This window comes from Clytia hemisphaerica, unplaced genomic scaffold (assembly GCF_902728285.1).
Source record: "Clytia hemisphaerica strain Z4C2 unplaced genomic scaffold, Clytia hemisphaerica genome assembly, whole genome shotgun sequence".
Classification (NCBI taxonomy): Eukaryota; Metazoa; Cnidaria; class Hydrozoa; order Leptothecata; family Clytiidae; genus Clytia; species Clytia hemisphaerica.
This window is the reverse complement of record NW_027103768.1, coordinates 232,553-251,350: the sequence shown is the minus strand read 5'-3', so window position 1 is coordinate 251,350 and position 18,798 is coordinate 232,553. Positions and strand designations below refer to the sequence as shown.

Below are 18,798 nucleotides of genomic sequence, written 5' to 3'. Positions count from 1 at the left end.
CCTAACCTCAAAATCGGAACGTTGGATTTTTATAAAAGATGTGCCTCCGTTTCATATTTCGTTTTTTATATATTTTTTTTGACTCCTTGTCGGACAAAATTGTTGTCGGAATACTGACGCATTCTGACGCATTCGTCAAATCCAACGTCGGACATTTTTACTGTCGGACTAGAAAGTGTCGGACTACTGACGACCTCCCAATATTAAAGGCAGCAATACCAAAATAAGATGTCAATAAACACTTTTTGCCAAGGAGTTTCTTAATGCAATTTATTAAATATGACTTTCCACTTCCTGCAATCCCAGTAATTATCATTTGTAAAGGGTCAGCATTTATATTTTGAGCATGATCATGTACAATATTGTAAGCTTGGAGCTGTTCTGCATTTAAGTTCTCAACTTGATATTGACTATAATCTGTGGGATTATCGTTTTCAAAAGTCTTTTTTTTCTCTTCAATCCAAAAGGGCATTGCATTAATTTGATCTTGAGTATAAGAATCATAAGAATCAGTCCAATATTGTTGATTTTCTGTAGAAACATTATTGGGCATGGAATTCAGGTCTGCTATATCCATCCAATCTTCACGTAAAAAAATATTTTCACTTTCTTCCTCTTCATTTTCTTCATCTTCAACCTGATATTCAAAATTGTTTGCATTGATGTAATGCCTTTTCCAATTCGGAACTAATTCTCTTCCTAAAGAGCTGTTAATGAATTCTTTCCATTTCTGGCAATATGTCTCATTTGTTGCTTGTAAACCTTCCCAGAGACTGTCTACAGAATCATTCCATGGTTTGTACTTGATCAATTGGAATTTACAAAATAAAGGATAACTGTCGCTCTTTGGGTTTGGACTATAATTTGGAAAAGTACGAACAACAACTGCCTTTTTCCTCTTTTGAATCGTTTTGTCTTTAGCACTTATTTTCCAGTTCGAAACAAAATCTATGAGGTTACTTTGCCTAATCTCATTGTCTTCATAAACATATCTGGAAGCATAATCATCTAAGAAAGAGGTTTTGGTTTCAACGCCATCATTGTCAATTTTCATTTGTCTTGATCCCTCAAGAGAGCAACTTACAACATCAAATGAAGAGCAATGTAGTTTCAAAGACATAATTTGATGCATTACTTCTTGAGCACTAAAGTCTCTTTCACCGACAGATTTGATAATCAGTTTTCGAAAAATATTACCAGAAGTTTCCTTTCCTGAAAGATTACCAATGACAGATGTAAACGCTTCTTTTGCGACATCAGATATCTTTTCTGCTTTTGATGCATACTTGGCAATATAATTCAAGCAAGCATTGTGGTCAAGGATAATTTGTATATCGCAATTAGCTCTCCATGATTGTAATTGAAGTTGTTGATGTCTATTCATTCTAGGATCATTTCTTTTCAAAACAATGTTTGGAACATACTTTTCACTGCCTCCCTTCAATTTTACTTTTTCGAAGGTTAAATGTGTTTTCTCGCAGCATTCAAAAGGAAATTTAAAACGACATTCCTGTTTGTCATTCTTAGTTCTTAGACAATAGGCTGAACTACATTTTGTATGCCGTTGCACGCTATTTGCTAGATCTATGTAATCTTGTTCTAAATCCTCTTCAGGTATATCCTCAAGTCTTTTTTTGCATGGATGAACATTTGGCTTTTCCCATTCATCAACAGGTCCTTCAATTGGATTCATAGCTGTCATTAAAGAATCTACATAATCACAGATTTGCCTTTCAGCATTGTTTCCCTCGATTACAGCAAGATTTAAAAGAGTATTATTTTCAAGGTCAATCTCTGTTTGATTTGATAAAGTTTGTTGAGCCAAAAAACCTTGCAGAGCCTTCTCAGTCAACTCACATATTCCCGGATCATCTTTCAATTTTGCTAAACCGTGACAATGTATAGAACCACGCATAACAGCAAATTCAAACCTATACCAATGCCATTCTGCATTTAAAGATTCATATAACCAATGTTTTACAAAACTTTTTACTCGTTCAGTGAAGAGCCAATCTACTATATGAGGATTATCAACAATATTTTGTCTAAAATCAGCAGATTCAGATTCGTCATTTGAAGAAAATAAATCATGAATGTCTGGCCAGTGAAAATCAGCCATACTCAATGTCCAAAATATAGTTGGCGTGCCCATTTGTGTTATCGTGGCTTTTAATTTTTCCTTGACATCGCACCAATAGGCATTCGTACCTGTTACATTCTTTGAGTATCTTTGTAGTTTTTTCATTACTACGTAGTGATCATTATCCCTAACAAGATCTTGTAAATCTTCAATGCTCAAATTAGCTTCACCTGGGTTTTGCTTGATAAAAAAATTTCCTTGACTAATCAATCTTTTTCTATACAGCATATTGAAGCCCCAAAAGGAAAATCTTGGATGAGATGCAAATCTATAAAACCATTTTCCTTTGTCATCAATTTCGGCAAATTTGATTAAATGTTTCAATTTTTCAGCAAAACTCTCTGTTTCACTTTTTGCTATTTCCCTTATGATTGCAGGATTAGTTGGGTCACCTTTTGTGTCTGGAAACAATGTTGGAAATGCAAGACTTGCTAAGTAGGGTGTATTGAATTCACTAAGTGGAGTACTTCCTATATCAACTTCAGTTTTTGTATTCAAAATTTCACTTTTTGTTAAGTCAGCTTCCTTTGCTTTTTTTAGTTTAGATGGTAAGAAACTTTTCATTTCAGTGTTTTCATCAAAAACACGTTCATTGTTATCATCATTAACTGGACCTAAATCTGGTAATTCTTCATTTTCACTGACATCTTCATTTTCGTTGTCACTTTCATTTTCTTCACCGCTCTCAATATCATTTTTCTCATTCATTTGTACGTGCAAGTCTGGTAAGTCAATGAATCCATTTTCAGGCAGCTTTTGTAGCCTTTCCATATCTATATTGATTTCACTATATAGAAAATTATTAGGTTCACCTTGTTCATTTTTTCCTGTCAGCCATAATAATGCCTGTAAAATCTTTTCACGTCTAACGACAAGTTCTTTTGAGGTATTATTTTTCCCATTTATTTTAAAAATCATTATAGGAATGTCGCTTGGCTCTCGTGGTAGGACATCTGCAATTTTTTGAACATTATGAGGCAAATTTAAAACGTGACCTTTATAAGCTCTCTGACCTCCTCTTGGTCGGGTGTACACTTGCATTACTGGAAAAGCTCTAGCTATTAGCATTTCTTCAACTTGCGTGAGACCTTTCAATGCTTCTGGCACGGGACTTGGTTTCATATTATTATCCGCACTGAATTTTTTTGGAGTTCCTTTGTCTCTTTTGCAACGCGTACAAATGAAATCATTGACTGAGTTTACTTTTGACGTAATTTTTATCGGCCAGGATTCAAAACATGTTTGACATTGAGTCATTGAAAACTTCATAGATTCCTGAAAATGTTTCATATTTTTACTCATATTGATGTCATTTTCTGTTTCTTGTGAATTTAATCTTTTATCTTGTTTTTTTTTCAGCTTCTGAGAGTGATATTTTGCCTTTCGTTTTTCAGGGTTGTATGATTTTTGATGCTGTTCTTTACGTTTTGTGGGGTCGTATTCTGCTTTATATTTTGCGGGGTCGTATTCTGCTTTATATTTTGCGGGGTTGTATTCTGCTTTATATTTTTCGGGGTCATATTTTGCTTTACGTTTTATGGGATTATATTCTGCTTTTTGTTTATCAGGGTCATACGAATTTTGATGTCGCTCTTTACGTTTCAAAGGGTCATACTTTGTCTTTCTATTTTCATATCCAATTTTTGGCTTCTGCTTTGAAGGGTCAATGTGTATCCTTTTGTCAATTTTTTTGAATAAATCATCAAGCTTTACTTTTTTATTATTACTATTACTATTACAAAGTCCTTCATAGTTGACAAATTTTCTCTTTCGATTTGGATATTCTTTCTTGATTTCATCAGTCTGAATATTTTTCTTAAAGATGATTTCTTCAGGATTAGAATTTGCTGCAACATTAGCAGTTGCATCATGCACCACAAAGTCTATTTCTTCATCAGTTTTTTTATAAAAAGCAAAAAACCATCCTTTATCATTTTCTGAAAACATTGCATTTACATTTTCAAAATTTTTTTTTTCAGGATTCAAATCATCAATGTAAACCCATTTGTTATCGACAAATACACCGCATGCAAAGTGAAAACCTAGATTTCTAACAACAGCTTGTAATCTATAAATATCTCCTTTCACGGTAATTTGATCAAAAAATGTACAACTGTTGTGAATTGTAGAACTAAATTCTATCAACAAATAACACGGAAGGTCAACAGATTGATACTGGGCTAGAATATTAACAGAACAAGTATTACAGTGAACTTCTGTACTTGGATCAAGAGCTCTATTCACACAATCTGGCCAGTTGTTTGGGTCAATCGTAATCTCGGGATATAAAAAGTCTGTAAGAAGAGCAACAATGATACCTGTCTTACTTTGTCTCTCGTTATCACAAACATGACAAGTTCCTCGAACATCAAATCTTGTTTCAAACAATCTTTTCTCTCCTTCTGATAATGTCACGAAAAGGTTATCTGAAAAAAGCTCTGTAAACTGTGCATCACTATTTCTGCTAGCATACGTACCACAATTTTCAATAATTTTTGACCATATTGGTTCACGAATTTCATCCAGCAGTCTAAACGCATTACTTTGGACATCAGTGATATCATTTTCAATTGGAATTTCCATTGTACCACTTATATAAAGCAAATAAAAGAATTCACTCAATTCTTCAAATGAGAGTTTCGCTTTAATTTCAGGGAGAAGCAGGCGATAACTTATTTCGAGAAAACAATCAACAGCACAAGAATATGTACGACCATTAGTTGTTCTACATGAATTTTGGAAGTGCGCAACACTCAATGCTGTATCTAAGTCAATTAATAAATCCTCTTGTTCCATGACCGTAAAAAGTTTTCAATTCGAATAGATTTTCAAGTGCTACTTCAAATTTTCACAGAACGCAATTTAAGCCCCTTTCAGCCTTATTTATCAAGCCTTTTCCCCTTTTTATTGCTATCAGTAGTGGTATCAGACCTTGTTTCAAACAAATTATGAATTAAGTTACTGTAATTCCTTTACTCTTTGATTTACTTTCAATCAGCTTGAGGGTGCTACTCAAACTGGGTTTGACAGTGTTTATCCCAGTCCTGAGTTTCCTCTCAGAACTGTGGCAGTTTGAACGTCCGGGACAAACTGTTTGGGTCGAAAAATGAATCAATCTGAATGTCTAAGACAGGAGACAGATTGTAATTTGACTGTCAGCAAATTCACTGATTGGTATATGTATATATCTTGTTTAATCCCAAAGTCAAAAGTAAATGCGTTTTGACTGCAGGAGGAGAGAGCTTGAATTTTAAAAGAAAACTTCCAAAAACTTCTCCATTCCATTTCCTGAATGTTGACCAATCGGGCAAAATTCTACAAGCGGAATAGAATCTACTGTCGAAAGCTAAGTAAAATGCCCGCGGCGCCTGCTATAAAAAAGAAAAAGTTTTTAGGCTAGCAACTGCCGTCCCGGAAAAAAAACCGAACATTTACGGAAGAGACTAACTACGGGGATGCTTGCGCGACAAAACAAAAAAACAACAAAATTTCGAGATTCCAGTCCAATATCTATGCGTGAAACTATGAGTGCCTCCTCGTCGCTGCGCTCCTGCGGGGGCAAAAATAAGCGTTTTACAGTTCAGTCGGGTTTAACCTAAATATATACTATGTTATCCGCATTTTGCCCTTTATGTTTTTTTCTTCATAAGCATATGCAGACAGTCAGACAACAGGCTCAGTTTTTTGGTACCTAAACAACAATGGCTCTATTGTTTAAGAACAATAGAATGCTAAGCATAATATAGCGACAGACACTTGCTCATGAAAAAAAACATGTACTGTATACCACACAATGACATATCTTACACTTACATATCATAACATTCGTAAGTCACTTAGACATTATTTTGCATGATCCAAGTATAATCAAATTTACGAATCATATAGTAGACTCAGGTTGAGCCCGAGTCAAAGTTTAGATTCACATCGATCAGTCGTCAAGCACAAGAAATCGATCTAGAGACTCCCCCAGTCGGGTGTTTAAGATAAAAACTGCAATTATTGCTCTTTTCGGAAATTATTGCCGAAAACGGCAATTTTTTTTAACGATGAAATGCTGAATCAGCAAAATGTGTTGTCCTTTTAAGGGCAAAGATGTCAGAGGTGTTTGAAAATAGTAAAATTGCATCGAGAAAAAGGTTTTTCGGATTTTTAAAAGTGATTTTTTCAATTTTTCGTTGCTCAATAACATGAAAAGTTCTAAAATAATAAGTTAAAAGATCCTGCATCGATGCCGAAACACAGCCAGAAAGAGATAACAAAACCCCCGTTGTAAATTTGTTTACATATGACTCGATTTTGCTATCTGCATTTCCAACAAAAACCAGTTGAAAACAAAACTAAACGAGGCACAGTGGGCCTACTTATCGCGAGGGTGTCAAATACCACGTGTTCAATAATAAAATCAACTTTTATTTGCAAAAACGGCAATAATTGCCGAAAACGGCAATTTTCATTTATTTACTTTTTTATTTTTCTGCTGATTCAGCATTTCATCGTTAAAAAAAATTGCCGTTTTCGGCAATAATTTCCGAAAAGAGCAATAATTGCAGTTTTTATCTTAAACACCCGACTGTCCCCCACTGCACTGGTTTGTAAGAGTTTATATTATATAATTTTCTTCGAGACTGGCTTCTTTTTAAAGCACTTCTATGTTCTATGCCTATGGGTGCTTATCATCAAAATCATCAAAGGCAATGCACCGGACGCATCAGACACTGTGGACAGGTTTTTGCTTTGGCATTGGATGATTATCACCAGACGTCCGCGCTCGATAGGATCGATCATCAGAACAGATCGGTATGTGATCGATGGATTACTTAACGATCCGGATAGGAGATCGATGGAAGATTCAGCCATTAAAAAGTCTTGAGTATCGATCCTTTGTTGATCCATTATCGAGCTAGTATTTCAATTGAGTATATACCGATTCGTCATCGATCATTAATCGATTCGTCATCGATCATTAATCGATTCGTCATCGATCGTTAATCGATTTGTTATCGATCGTAAATCGAGTATGAGTCGATAGGGTCGATAAGATCGATAAAAGATCGATGATAGATCGATAAATAATCGATATACTAATGTTAAGGGGAGCCGTCCATATTCATTTGACAACGCAAAACGTCAAATTGACGTTATGAGAGGGTGGGGGGTTTTCAAAAGTTAGGTTTGACGTTATAAGAAATCAAAGGTATACCTTTTTGTGAAAATCGCGGATATTTGTAACCACCAACCACACTATACTTTATAAGCTTTCGAAAACATATTCGTGTATGAAGTATATGAAAATTTGCTGCTTGCATAATCCCATTGGTTTGCGCTATGATATCATTACATCATATTTTCATTGTTTGCGCGATCGAGCGAACCACATCGCACAAGTGGGCAAAGAAGGTGGTACGCCTAAAGCACGGCACCAACCTAGCGCCAAGTGGAGATTTTAATTTCTTTTTAAATAAAGGTCATTAGTTAAAAGAACACATACACGTACAACCAAGTACGGACTTTGCGACGGAACGGGTTAACTTTGATGAAAAATGGCTACAACTTTTGGTATACATCAGTACATCGCTTGACGTTATCTGTGGGGGGTAGGGGGGTTCAGAGGATAACGTCAATTTGACGTTTTGCGTTGTCAAATAAATATGGACGGGTCCCCTAAGCTTAAAAAAATCTAGATTATCGATCCTCTATCGATCTCCTATCCATCAATCACATATCGATCCGTCATCAAGCCGTTACGATGATCAATCCTATCGAGCGCGGACGTCTGGTTATCAGGGTGGTAAAAGTTTTCTCACTGAACACCAGGTATTAGCCTTTAGTGCTCCTGTAAGTGGTGGGTAGGCAGGGTTTTTTTTGTGTATCTATCTATTTAATAAGTGACATACCGTAAGTTGGCATAAAATACCATCAAGTGTCCTGTACGCAAATCGATCTTTTGTCCCGCTGAACACCTGCATCCTCTGTTTGTCCCGTATTTTCAAATATTCATTAGAATTACACTCAAAGTCACACAAAAATGACAAAATTCAGCCAACAACGAGGAAGATGATTGATTAATCCAGGCGATGTCAATCGAAAATCAAAATCAATTGAACTTAATCGAACGATAGGTGTTCGATTAGGTCACAAGTGTTACGCGTAAGCCAAATCGCGTATTACGAACAACCTCTAAATTGCCGAGTAGGTACCGGTTGAAACACTTGTGAGAGGTCAGACACAATTTATTGTTTGGTTAGTGTCCTAGAAGCTCTAAAAAATGGGTCGGTCAGTAGCTAAAATTGGATAACCTTTTTTTTATTTTTCCCACCAAAAACCTCAATTTTTGAAATCATCCATTCTTCGAGCAATTGCACAATCCTGGATTCCAACACAATGGTATAAGCTGCCTTATTTTATATTTCGTTTCTGTGCGCGAAGTGGATGTGGACATGAAAAGGAGGAAAGAAGGATTTGATTTTTCTGACTCAAAATGAAGCATTTTTTCTCAAATACTTAGAGTCAGTCTGAGGACACAAATATCAATTGGGCCTGGCCTTACCAAACCGAATCGAACAGTCATTAAACTGAGAAATTCCAGTAAAGTTTGATTACTTCGACTGATTCGATGTGCTTTTGTTCACAAATCATTCTTGCAGCGCATGAACAACTCTTTTCTGTTAATCCAATGATTCTTGGGGATCGTTTAGGCTAGAGCTGTTGCGCTAACAATAACAGGAACCATTTGAGCTACAAAAACACTGACGGTCTAATCTTAAACTCCTATATCAGGATTAGAAACTAGGGCTAGTCTTATTTCTTTTATCTTCTCCTTTGATCAATACAATGCTGACAAGTTGACCAGAGTTGACACAACACATTGACAAGTAATCCCTGAGAAAAGTTTATATATTAAAATTCTGCAACAAAAACGAAAGTGGTCTCTTCTACTGATTGCTTTATCAACACTCCTTACAGCTGTTTATCAAATTTCTACCAATGAGGTTGCCGTATTTCAAACGCCCCTTCCTTTTGGCACTCATGGCCTTTCAGTGCCTTGCACGGCTGGCGGCTGTAAAATCCCCCCTTCATATATTTGTTTCAATCTGTGATTCTAAGGCCTTGGGATTTTCTCATCCTTCAATTTTCTGAAGAAAGCGGGAATCCAATGCAAGAGTTAGATTGTCAACAAAGTGCCATAAAAAATCATTGAATAAAAGAAGAAATTTAAATCTTAGATATTTTCATTTTGAAGAATTGGTGCCAGAATGAAACATGGAAAAGTTTTATTTTTTATTGGTTCAATCGAAATAAGGGAATTTAGAAAACTTTCTATGTTTGGTTTTTTGTAGAAACTCCTGTAACTATGGGCAAGTACCCCGTTGCTAAGATGTTAGTTTGAAATCGAAAGTGAAACCACTGAAAATGAAAGTAAAATTGGTCCGCACTCCAAATCCCGTAATCTTGAAATTTGATGGTTCAATTAAGAAAATTGGTTCAATAGGGTTCGGTTGACTTTGCCTGGATTTATGATAAAAAAGTCATTTAATTAACATAACTGCGAGATTTAATAGCCCCTCGTCAAGTAAGGCATTGTAATACCACAGGCGTCAAAAAGAAGGGCAGTGTGAAATGCGACAATCTTATTGGTGGAAATTAAATATAAACAGTCTGCGAAGGAGCACTACAAAGCAATCAGTTGAAGAGACTACTTTCATGGAAGAGAAGAAAATATCTATCTCATCTAAAATTTGAGTAATTTGGTTAGGAACATTGATCTAAGCTTATAAAAAGTGATTCTTATGGATAAAGAAACCAAGATTTTGTGATTATAAATAGTGATTCTTATAGAAGAAGAAGGATTTAATATAAAAGAATCGTATCATCTAATCTTATTGTTATTACTATGATAAGTTATTTTTTGGACCTACCTTGGAGGTTCTTTAAATTAACCCATGACTTTTTGTGAAATTGCTTCATTTGTTTTTCAGATTTTTTGTGTAAAGATGCTCTGAAAAGTGGCTGAAGCTGTTTTTTCCGGATATTTTCTTTGACCGACAAAATTGGATTTTCTTATTTGGGACCATTCAAAAAGTATGTACGCTCGAAATGGCTAATTTTTGACTCCCCCTCCCCCTTTTACGCTTTCGTACGCTTTATGGTGTACCCCCTTCAGCGTATGTACGCTTTTTAGTACACCCCCCCTAACCAAAGTCGAAACTTGAAACTCTTGTAACAGTAGAATATGTATATGTATTTATAACAAAGTTTCAAGAAATTAAAAGAATCTATAAAAATACCAAAGGAGAAATGAAAAATAACAATCGCAAAAACAATTTTTTGATGTGAAAATATTGCGGTTTTCTCTCAAAAAAGACAGTTTAGGAAAAGTTACGAGTGTACGTACTTCTCCTCGAGGACCCCCTTCCCCTCGTACGCTTTTAGGAGTACCCCCCTCCTCCCTCTCAAGCGTACGTACTTTTTGAATGGTCCCTTTGGGGAGATTCCTTTTTTTGTCATTAATAAGGGAAATGAGCATTTTATATCCTTACAGGGGATGGTTAATGGAACAGCCCAATTGGCTTGGGCTATTTTCTGATTTTTTAGTTTATAGTAGGGGGAAATTTGTAAAATCACCCGATTTTTTTAGTCAAAGCACTTGTTATACATTTTTGGAAAGTACAACTATAGAGGAGTCCGAATTTCAATGTTTCCAATTTTTTTTCGGACACTTTGGTGTGATTTTCAGAAAATATGACAGTCTCAGGCAAAAATCATAGGGTTAAAAATTAATGAAAATTTTAGCTTGAGAAAACGGAGACCTGTTGTATATTTTTGGAAAGCTCTCAAAAAATTAGGATTAGAGATATATTGCAAGTATAGGTGATTTCAGTACCTAACTCGAAAATATTGAGCTTCAAAAAGCGTAAAAACTGGACAAAACAGCTGTTTCTGGCTGAAAAACACGGTTTTCAGGGTTGATATCTTGAGATAGGTACAGAAATCACCTATAATTGCAATATATGTCTAATCTTAATTTTTTGAGAGCTTTCCAAAAATATACATCAACAGGTCTTCCTTTTTCTCAAGCTAAAATTTTTATTAATTTTTGACCCTATGATTTTTGCCTGAGACCGTCATATTTGTCCGAAAATCACACCAAAGTGTCCGAAAAAAAAATTGCAAACATTGAAATTTTGATTCCCCTACCCCTTAGCTTTCCAAAAATGTATAACAAGTGCTTTGACCAAAATAATCGAGCGACCTCAAAAAAACAAACAAATTTCCCCCCTACTATTATATTTTCAAACTTTCTTTGCCATTTTTTGTTATATTAACCTTCCGATCTGTTCCGATAGGTCCATTCAGCATGCAGCTTGTTCTATTTGAAACTCCAGATGATCTTTTCAACAAGCATTAAATCACTATCTTATTCAAACTATATTAAAAGTTAGCCTTTTTGTCTCCCTGCTGTAGATTACTTTTTAGCATCTTTCATCAGTATTTCAGCTTATTTTGGGAATTTTCTGTTTTAAAGAGAATGAATTGGATCGGAGGAGCAAGAAGTAGATTAAATAGAAGAAATGAAAAAAGAAAGCAGGAACAGTTTTTTGAAGATAAACGAAAAGCAAAACAGTTGAATAATACCACTGTCACCAGCCATTTTCAAAGTAGCAGCTTACATCTGAGCCAAGACATTCTGTCCATCAAAACTCTTTCAAATGCATACAGTGAAAAATCTGTGGAAAGTTGTAAACCACCAAAACATGCGAGATTTGTTGATTTAGAGCATGGAAAGTCAAACTCTAGATTTGTAAGCCTTAAAAGTCATGATGACAGCTTCGAAAAGAATATCAAGCCCTCAAAACTTCCTTTAGGTGAATACGATGAGACATTGAGCAAGTCATGTTTTCCTAAAGAAAAAGTGGACTTTTCAATTTGTAAAGGAGTAAATAAAATGGTTGATTTTCTCGACGAGTCTGTTATTGAAGAATCAAAAGCCTATGAAAAGTGTCTTTCAAGTTCTGAGGAAAGCCTTGTAGAAGAAGCTGAAAATGTTGTGCTCAAGGACACTGTTAAACTTCAACAGAAAGAAATCAAGAAAGTCAACAAAGAGTCAAACTTACCCACAATGACCAAGTCACAAGCTAATGAGAAAATGAAAGAGATCAAAAGCTCAAACGCCTTCTTCAATCTCTTTAATTGCTAGCCAATGGATAATATCTCAATGGAGAAGTTGTGTTTTACTATTACCAGTTTCATTTGGTCTTGAATATATACATTTAGCCTTTATAAGAACTATGAATTTAAGACTCGTTAGCCTGCTGATTGCCTTTTTTTTAGTTACCTTTAAAAAGTTGAAATGTTAACATTCGGATGGCTTTTCTTAATAATCGATACTCTGCAGGTGTTGTTACCATTAGAATATTTGGAACATTTTCTAAGCAGTTTTCATTTTGGGCCACCCTTTATAGAATTGATCCATTCTGCTAGCCGAACCGACTATTTTTTTACAGGGCATATTGTTTGCAGTTTATAAGAATTTACTAACATTTTAAAGTTGGAGTTACATGTAAATTTCCCGAAAATATACTTGCCATTCATTTTGGTTTTCTCCATCTCATATTCTTTCAGCTCAGATTATGTGCACTCTAAAACTAGCATTGAAATCGAAAATGTTTGCTGTTATATCTTTTTGGAATTGACTGATCTTTATTAAATAAGGGATATATCTTTTGTGACTTCTATAATGAGTTTTAAAGTTAATTTCTTTTGCTACAATCGGGCCTTTGAATAATTTGAACATCCTGAAGTTGAGCCCAGTGCGTTGCGCACCTTCGACTATTTGGTTTAAGAGTTTTTATTCTGGCAAGACGATTCTTTAAAAAAACAATGATTTGATGATTGAAAACTATCGATTCTTTGTTGTTTACATTCAGGGAAGATAATTAATACAAAACATTTCAAATGAATGGGCAAAACACTAACAACCACACTCACCACCAACAAGGACAGCCCAGTAACAGTCAAGTTCCCACCTCCTCTGAAGCTGATCCCATCCTGATCGAAGGTGCAAGTGCAAACCCTTCATCATCTTCTCATACTGGTTTATCTTCAGACGATGAAGTGCCAGTGGGTACATCTCGTGAAGAGCGCTTGGTGAAAAAATTGAAGGTCATTGATGTCCTTTCGCCTAAATCAAGTATTGACATTGCAGATAATGAGGTTGATAATATCATTCGCCCAACGTTCACTAGAATGAATGTTAACCAGCAACAACAACAACAATTACAACAAGTATCACAACCACAACAACAACAAATGCAACAGCAACATTATCAACAGCATCTTCCAAATGAAACTCATCTACCAAGCATTCAAAAACAACGTGTAGATCAGTTCAAACAAAACCACTCACCAAAGTCCATTTCCTTTGGAGGCACAATACCAAGGAACCGTGAGCCGAGAACTTTACCATCAAGAATAACATTGCTTGTCAATGGAACACGTTTTGTGGTGAACCCATGTATTTTCACCAAATACCCGAACACTCTCCTCGGCAGGTACTCCATCACTTCAATGCTGCCAGCAGCTTCATTACAATTTTTGAATAGGTTTTCGAAAGTAGAACCACCCAGCCTTAAGATAATTTAAATCAAACGAGCTGTTATTAGATTAGAACATTGTATAAATTTTAATCTCTTCGAATTTCTTAAAATTTCTTTCCTTTCGCTACTCTTTTTAGGATGTTCAATTCATCGAGTGATTACGTCACCACCAACGAACATGGTGAATATGAAGTAGCTCAAGGAATCACCGCTAATGTCTTCAAATCAATTCTAGTAAGGATTATTCTTCTGCAAGGAAGGAGATGAGCGAGGAAAGGTTTTATTTGAATAAAGTTTCGATCCTTTTGTTAACAATATTGTTATAACTTTAAAATCCTTTGCTTGGTATTTCAAGATGTTTTTTATCTTCTACAGGACTATTACAAAACTGGTACCATAAATTGTCCTTCATCCATCAGTTGTTCAGAGTTGAGGGAAGCTTGTGATTACCTTCTTGTTCCTTTCAATTCACAAATTGTCAAAGCTCAAAATCTTTGTAAGGTTTTAAAATTTTTATTATATTATTTCTCAGTACTTCTATTTATTACTAAGTTTTGTTTATTTTCATCAAAAATTAAAGTTTTTACTGAATGGCGAATAGCACACCCCTATCTCGCAGCTCCGGTGGAACTTCTTCCCACAGTGGGGATGAAAGTTCCTATCAAAATCCCAATTGGGTAAGGAATTCTAATATTCCCAGGTAAAAAAATCCAGTGGGATGGTTTTCGAGTGCAATTTTTTTCACTGATTTTCATATTGGGGGTCAAAACAAAGTCAATTTTCCACTTTGATGAAATTGTAGGGTATTTCATCAACCTAGGACGACAGTGGGTAGTGGGTGCCACTGAATCTGTGACACAATGGTGTAATAGCGATACACTCCAATCATGATTCAATAAATATCTTCTTCGGAGTTAGGTCAATTCCAACTAACAGTGAATGGTATAGATTTGTTTGGTTAGTTTAGTTTTTTTTTATAAAGTTCTTTGACAATGTGGATATTGCATAAAAAACTAACTTCAATCAAATCCATTTCGTCCGAAGAATTGTTTAAATAAAGTACAAACAATGGATGAAATTATTAGACATTAACTTATTTTATTTGCAGGTGAACTACTGCACGAACTATCAAACGATGGTGCAAGAGAAGTGTTCATGTCGTCGTTCGTTGAGAATGTTATCTTACCTAAAATGTTGCGTTGTGCGGAGGTAACACGTCATAGAAAATAGTCCTTTGGATGTTTGTATACATTTGTGAAACTTTTACAATTAATCTTATCCGAATTGTCAGGACTCGTATAGTTTCTTTGAAAACTACAGTCTTCAAGTCACTTGAAGTCTTCCAAGTGTGTGCTTTAGTTATTCAAGGGTTATTTATTGTTCTTCTTATCTTCAACGCTTTTCAATTCTCCCACTCTTTTGTAGAAAGGAAACCGTGAATGTCATCTGGTGATATTGAAAGATGATGATGTAGTGGAATGGGGCGAGTTTCCGCCTGCCAATGGTGAAGAATACGCAGAAAGTGAGTACATCTCCCAGTCTACAATTTGTTCCATTTTTACTCTCAAGAGCAATCATAAGTGCCTTAGAAATTCAAGATTTCCAAACGAGTAGTTCATTCGTTGTGTTTAAAGCTTGTCATCGAACGCTGCTCTTCTTTGTATCTTGAAAAAAAGTTTTCTAAAAAGCATCTTTGATATAGAAAGTAGAACGGTTTGAGGTGGTAAATCAATTTAAATTAAATTGAAGTAGAAATATTTTGGAGTGTAATCTAATAGTATATTGAAAAATGTTCAATGTTTAGTCGTCAACAACACTGCTTTATACCGCTTCTTCAAATATTTCGAAAACCGTGACGTTGCGAAAGATGTTTTGATTGAACGTGGCTTGAAGAAAGTGAAGCTTGGCATCGAAGGTTATCCAACACACATGGAGAAAGTCAAATATAAACAGCATGGAAAACCTGAAGGTTCGTTAACAACTTTTTAAACTCTTGCACTAACGAGTCTACGTCATTATTGATTTCACTCAATCAGTCTTCAATAAAAACTCGCAAGGCTCTTCTAGGGTGGTTTACAACATTACAGTCATTGTAGACAAGTAGATGAATAAAAAGCTGATTTAAGGAGTGAAAAATGCTACGAACTTCTCAATTTTCATCGTTTTTCATTTCAGTGATATACAGTTACATCCAAAGACCTTTCGTGCACATGTCTTGGGAGAAAGAAGGTAGTAAGAGCCGTCATGTAGATTTTCAATGTGTAAAGCCGAAAACAGGCATAAGTGGTGCTGTAGATGAACCGGCTGCTCTTGCCAATGACATGGATTTACCTCTTCCCGGTGAACTGCTATCTGGTGATGGATTCATCTCCAATGAGTTGCATGATAACAACGAGTAGACTGTTACGGTGTTCAAAAAAGGTTGAGATGGCCAAGTGTCTTTACCATCCACGGATTGGACCAGTCCTTTTAATTTGATGATGGTAATCCATGACAGCTTGTCGGTTGTACATGCATGATGATGCGTTGATATTTGACTCTTATTGTTTTCAGACTTTGATCACGACTGTTACTGTCGGTAGACACTGTTTATGAGCAACCTTTGTTACCTGATAACAGGGATCAGTTTTAAAACGAGGAAATCCACTCCTCCAATTTGCCAATAGTTTCTATAAGAGTCAGGGGTCAAGTTTGCTTTGAAATTCGTCAGGAGGCGTTTAAAATAAACAACTTCAGCGCTTTTTTTTGCATACATACAGGACAATCTTCACAAAAAGACAAAATGAGTTCATTTGTGACAATGTGGTTTAATAATTTAAGTAATTTCTGCTATAGTTGGCAAGATTAAGTCTCGATTTCCATCAAAGTTTCAGAAAAGCTGTAGCGTGCTACGTGAAGAGAGCCTTCTCCAATCAATTACAATGACGGCCATGATACTTGAGAAAAAGTAGGGGAATTCCTGCAAAATTCTGAAAACTACGAATGATATTTAAGTGCTCTAACTTACTTCTGAATGTAGAATTTTAACTCCTTAGGATCCCAGGATTCAAATGCTCAAAAATCTACCAATAAGATTGAGAATGTAACCTGGAAGCCACTGAAGCTCTCTATAAAATCCAATGTCCAATGAAATAATGTAGAAATGTTGAAAATACCATTCTCGCCCGAGTTTTATAATCTAAAAAACGGTAAAATACCCGAAAATCTCAATAAATGTTCATGATATTGATAAAAGTTGGAAGTAAGTTGAACTTTCCTAGAAGGATTAATTTTTTCAGAAAGTACTGGAAGTCTAGATATTTTATTTGTTTACATAATCTATTTGTCAACTTGTAATTTATTGTTTTGTTTATTGTTTTGTACATTTTTTAACAAATTATAATATACACGATGATGTAGTTTAAAACATAATTTATTCGTCCCTTACTTCGCACAAAAAATGAAAAATTGGTTGAATAATATCCCCGATGAGATTTATCCTAAAATTCCATCCTCGTTGGAATGCTACACTGAGCTTTGATTACAACCTCCTACCCTCCTATCTACAATCGGTGACGAAATACTTGGCGCAAAAGGGAAATCCACCGGGAAGTTGTGAAACCACAATCGATTTGCAAGTGCTCTAAAGTAGGTTCGAAGGGTAGAGTTTTAACGCTCCAAAAGTTCAAAAATGGTCCAGTAGGGCTTGAAATATAGCCTAGAAACCAATAATTCCCTCCCAGATCGAAATAATCGATGGCCCGAAATTGACATTCTCGCTCGAACTCGATTGTAGAGATGTATTACTTTTTGATTTTACTGATGGACGTGATACAATACCTTTCGTGAGCCTTTTCAGAATCATAAAAAAAGTGAACTAAGGGACTGGGTTCGAGTTTGAATGGAATGACCAGAATTTGTATACAGTAATCCCAATGATTTGTCATAGCCCGAACAGCTAAATCCGCGGCCTTTATCAAAAAGTGAAGCAAGTTTTGGCAATTTGGGAGGTTTTCCTACCAAAGAAATCACGTGATAACAATTTCACTGGTTTGAGAGATGCGAAATAGCGTTTGCCGCCTACTTTTTTTTATCTCGCGCTCCGAAAGCAATTAAACTGCTAGATCCTATCCATCGTCTGGAAATTTAAAAAGTCACTTTTTTTTTGCTGGAGAAAGCTTAAAGTTGCCTATCTAGCCCTTTACAGATCTGTGAGTAATCCCTGCTGGTTCTTTGAGTTATTATTGAAATATTCGTACTTTATTATTCACACATACTACTCATCGCCGAGCGGCTGTTTTCCAAAATACTAAAAGATTGAATGAAGATGTCATGAGTGGAAAAAAATTAAAAGGCGATAGAATTTGTACAATCGTCGAATCTACTGCACTATGTAGAAGGGGGTGGTACATAATTTTTAGCAGCTGATGACGTTTCTCATTACACATTACCTTCACTTTTTCGCGCGTCACACCCACCATAGTTTTTTACGGCACTTAACCGCCGCTTTTTTACTGTAAGTAGAATGGGGTCCAGGGATACGGGTTTGTTTTGATGATGTCATTGTTAGCCAATCGAAATTCCCGAAAATAATGTCTTACTTTTAATTGATACTTTCGTTTTCGTTTTAGCAACAAAATTTCTCAATCAAAAAAGTCATAAAGTCATGTCAAAGGTTTCCAGTTGCTTTCAAAACAAACTATGAAGGAAAAGATGTCAACATCAGCACACACTTTCTTGATAAAACCATATGGGAGGAGAACATGTTAAAAAGTGTAAGGATCTGCTGATGCATTTCTACTTTAAAATTTCGATTTTTTCCTATCTGTTTCCCTTTTTTGGGTGAAGTTGGTGGTTCTTCTGTCTTTCACTTTGTTCATTTTGTTTTAACCATTCATATCATCAAATCATATCAGCCATTCATTCATTCAAACAATCAACAGATCAAGCAGGATGTCAAAAGTATGTGGTAGTATAAAATCAAAGATAAAGTCCCAAGAGTGAGAGCCATTGCGCATTGGCGGGGGGACGACCCTGCCTATGCCCCGGACAGTCCGGGGCAAATGTCTGGGGTCTGAAAAA

General features: G+C 35.6%; 2 protein-coding genes across 2 annotated transcripts; one reads left to right on the top strand and one right to left on the bottom strand.

The window, feature by feature from the left end:
• Positions 1 to 157: 157 nt before the first annotated feature.
• LOC136805824 (uncharacterized) lies at positions 158 to 4,936 on the bottom strand. Its single transcript, XM_067062391.1, has one exon. It carries the CDS (start codon positions 4,934 to 4,936, stop codon positions 158 to 160), a length of 4,779 nt encoding a protein of 1,592 aa, XP_066918492.1.
• An 8,127-nt stretch (positions 4,937 to 13,063) lies between these two features.
• LOC136805729 (BTB/POZ domain-containing protein KCTD20-like) lies at positions 13,064 to 17,146 on the top strand. The gene is made up of 7 exons (XM_067062274.1): positions 13,064 to 13,692; positions 13,875 to 13,971; positions 14,113 to 14,233; positions 14,846 to 14,946; positions 15,163 to 15,259; positions 15,542 to 15,706; positions 15,913 to 17,146. Exons 1-7 carry the CDS (start codon positions 13,097 to 13,099, stop codon positions 16,134 to 16,136), a joined length of 1,401 nt encoding a protein of 466 aa, XP_066918375.1. The 5' UTR covers positions 13,064 to 13,096; the 3' UTR covers positions 16,137 to 17,146.
• Positions 17,147 to 18,798: the final 1,652 nt, after the last annotated feature.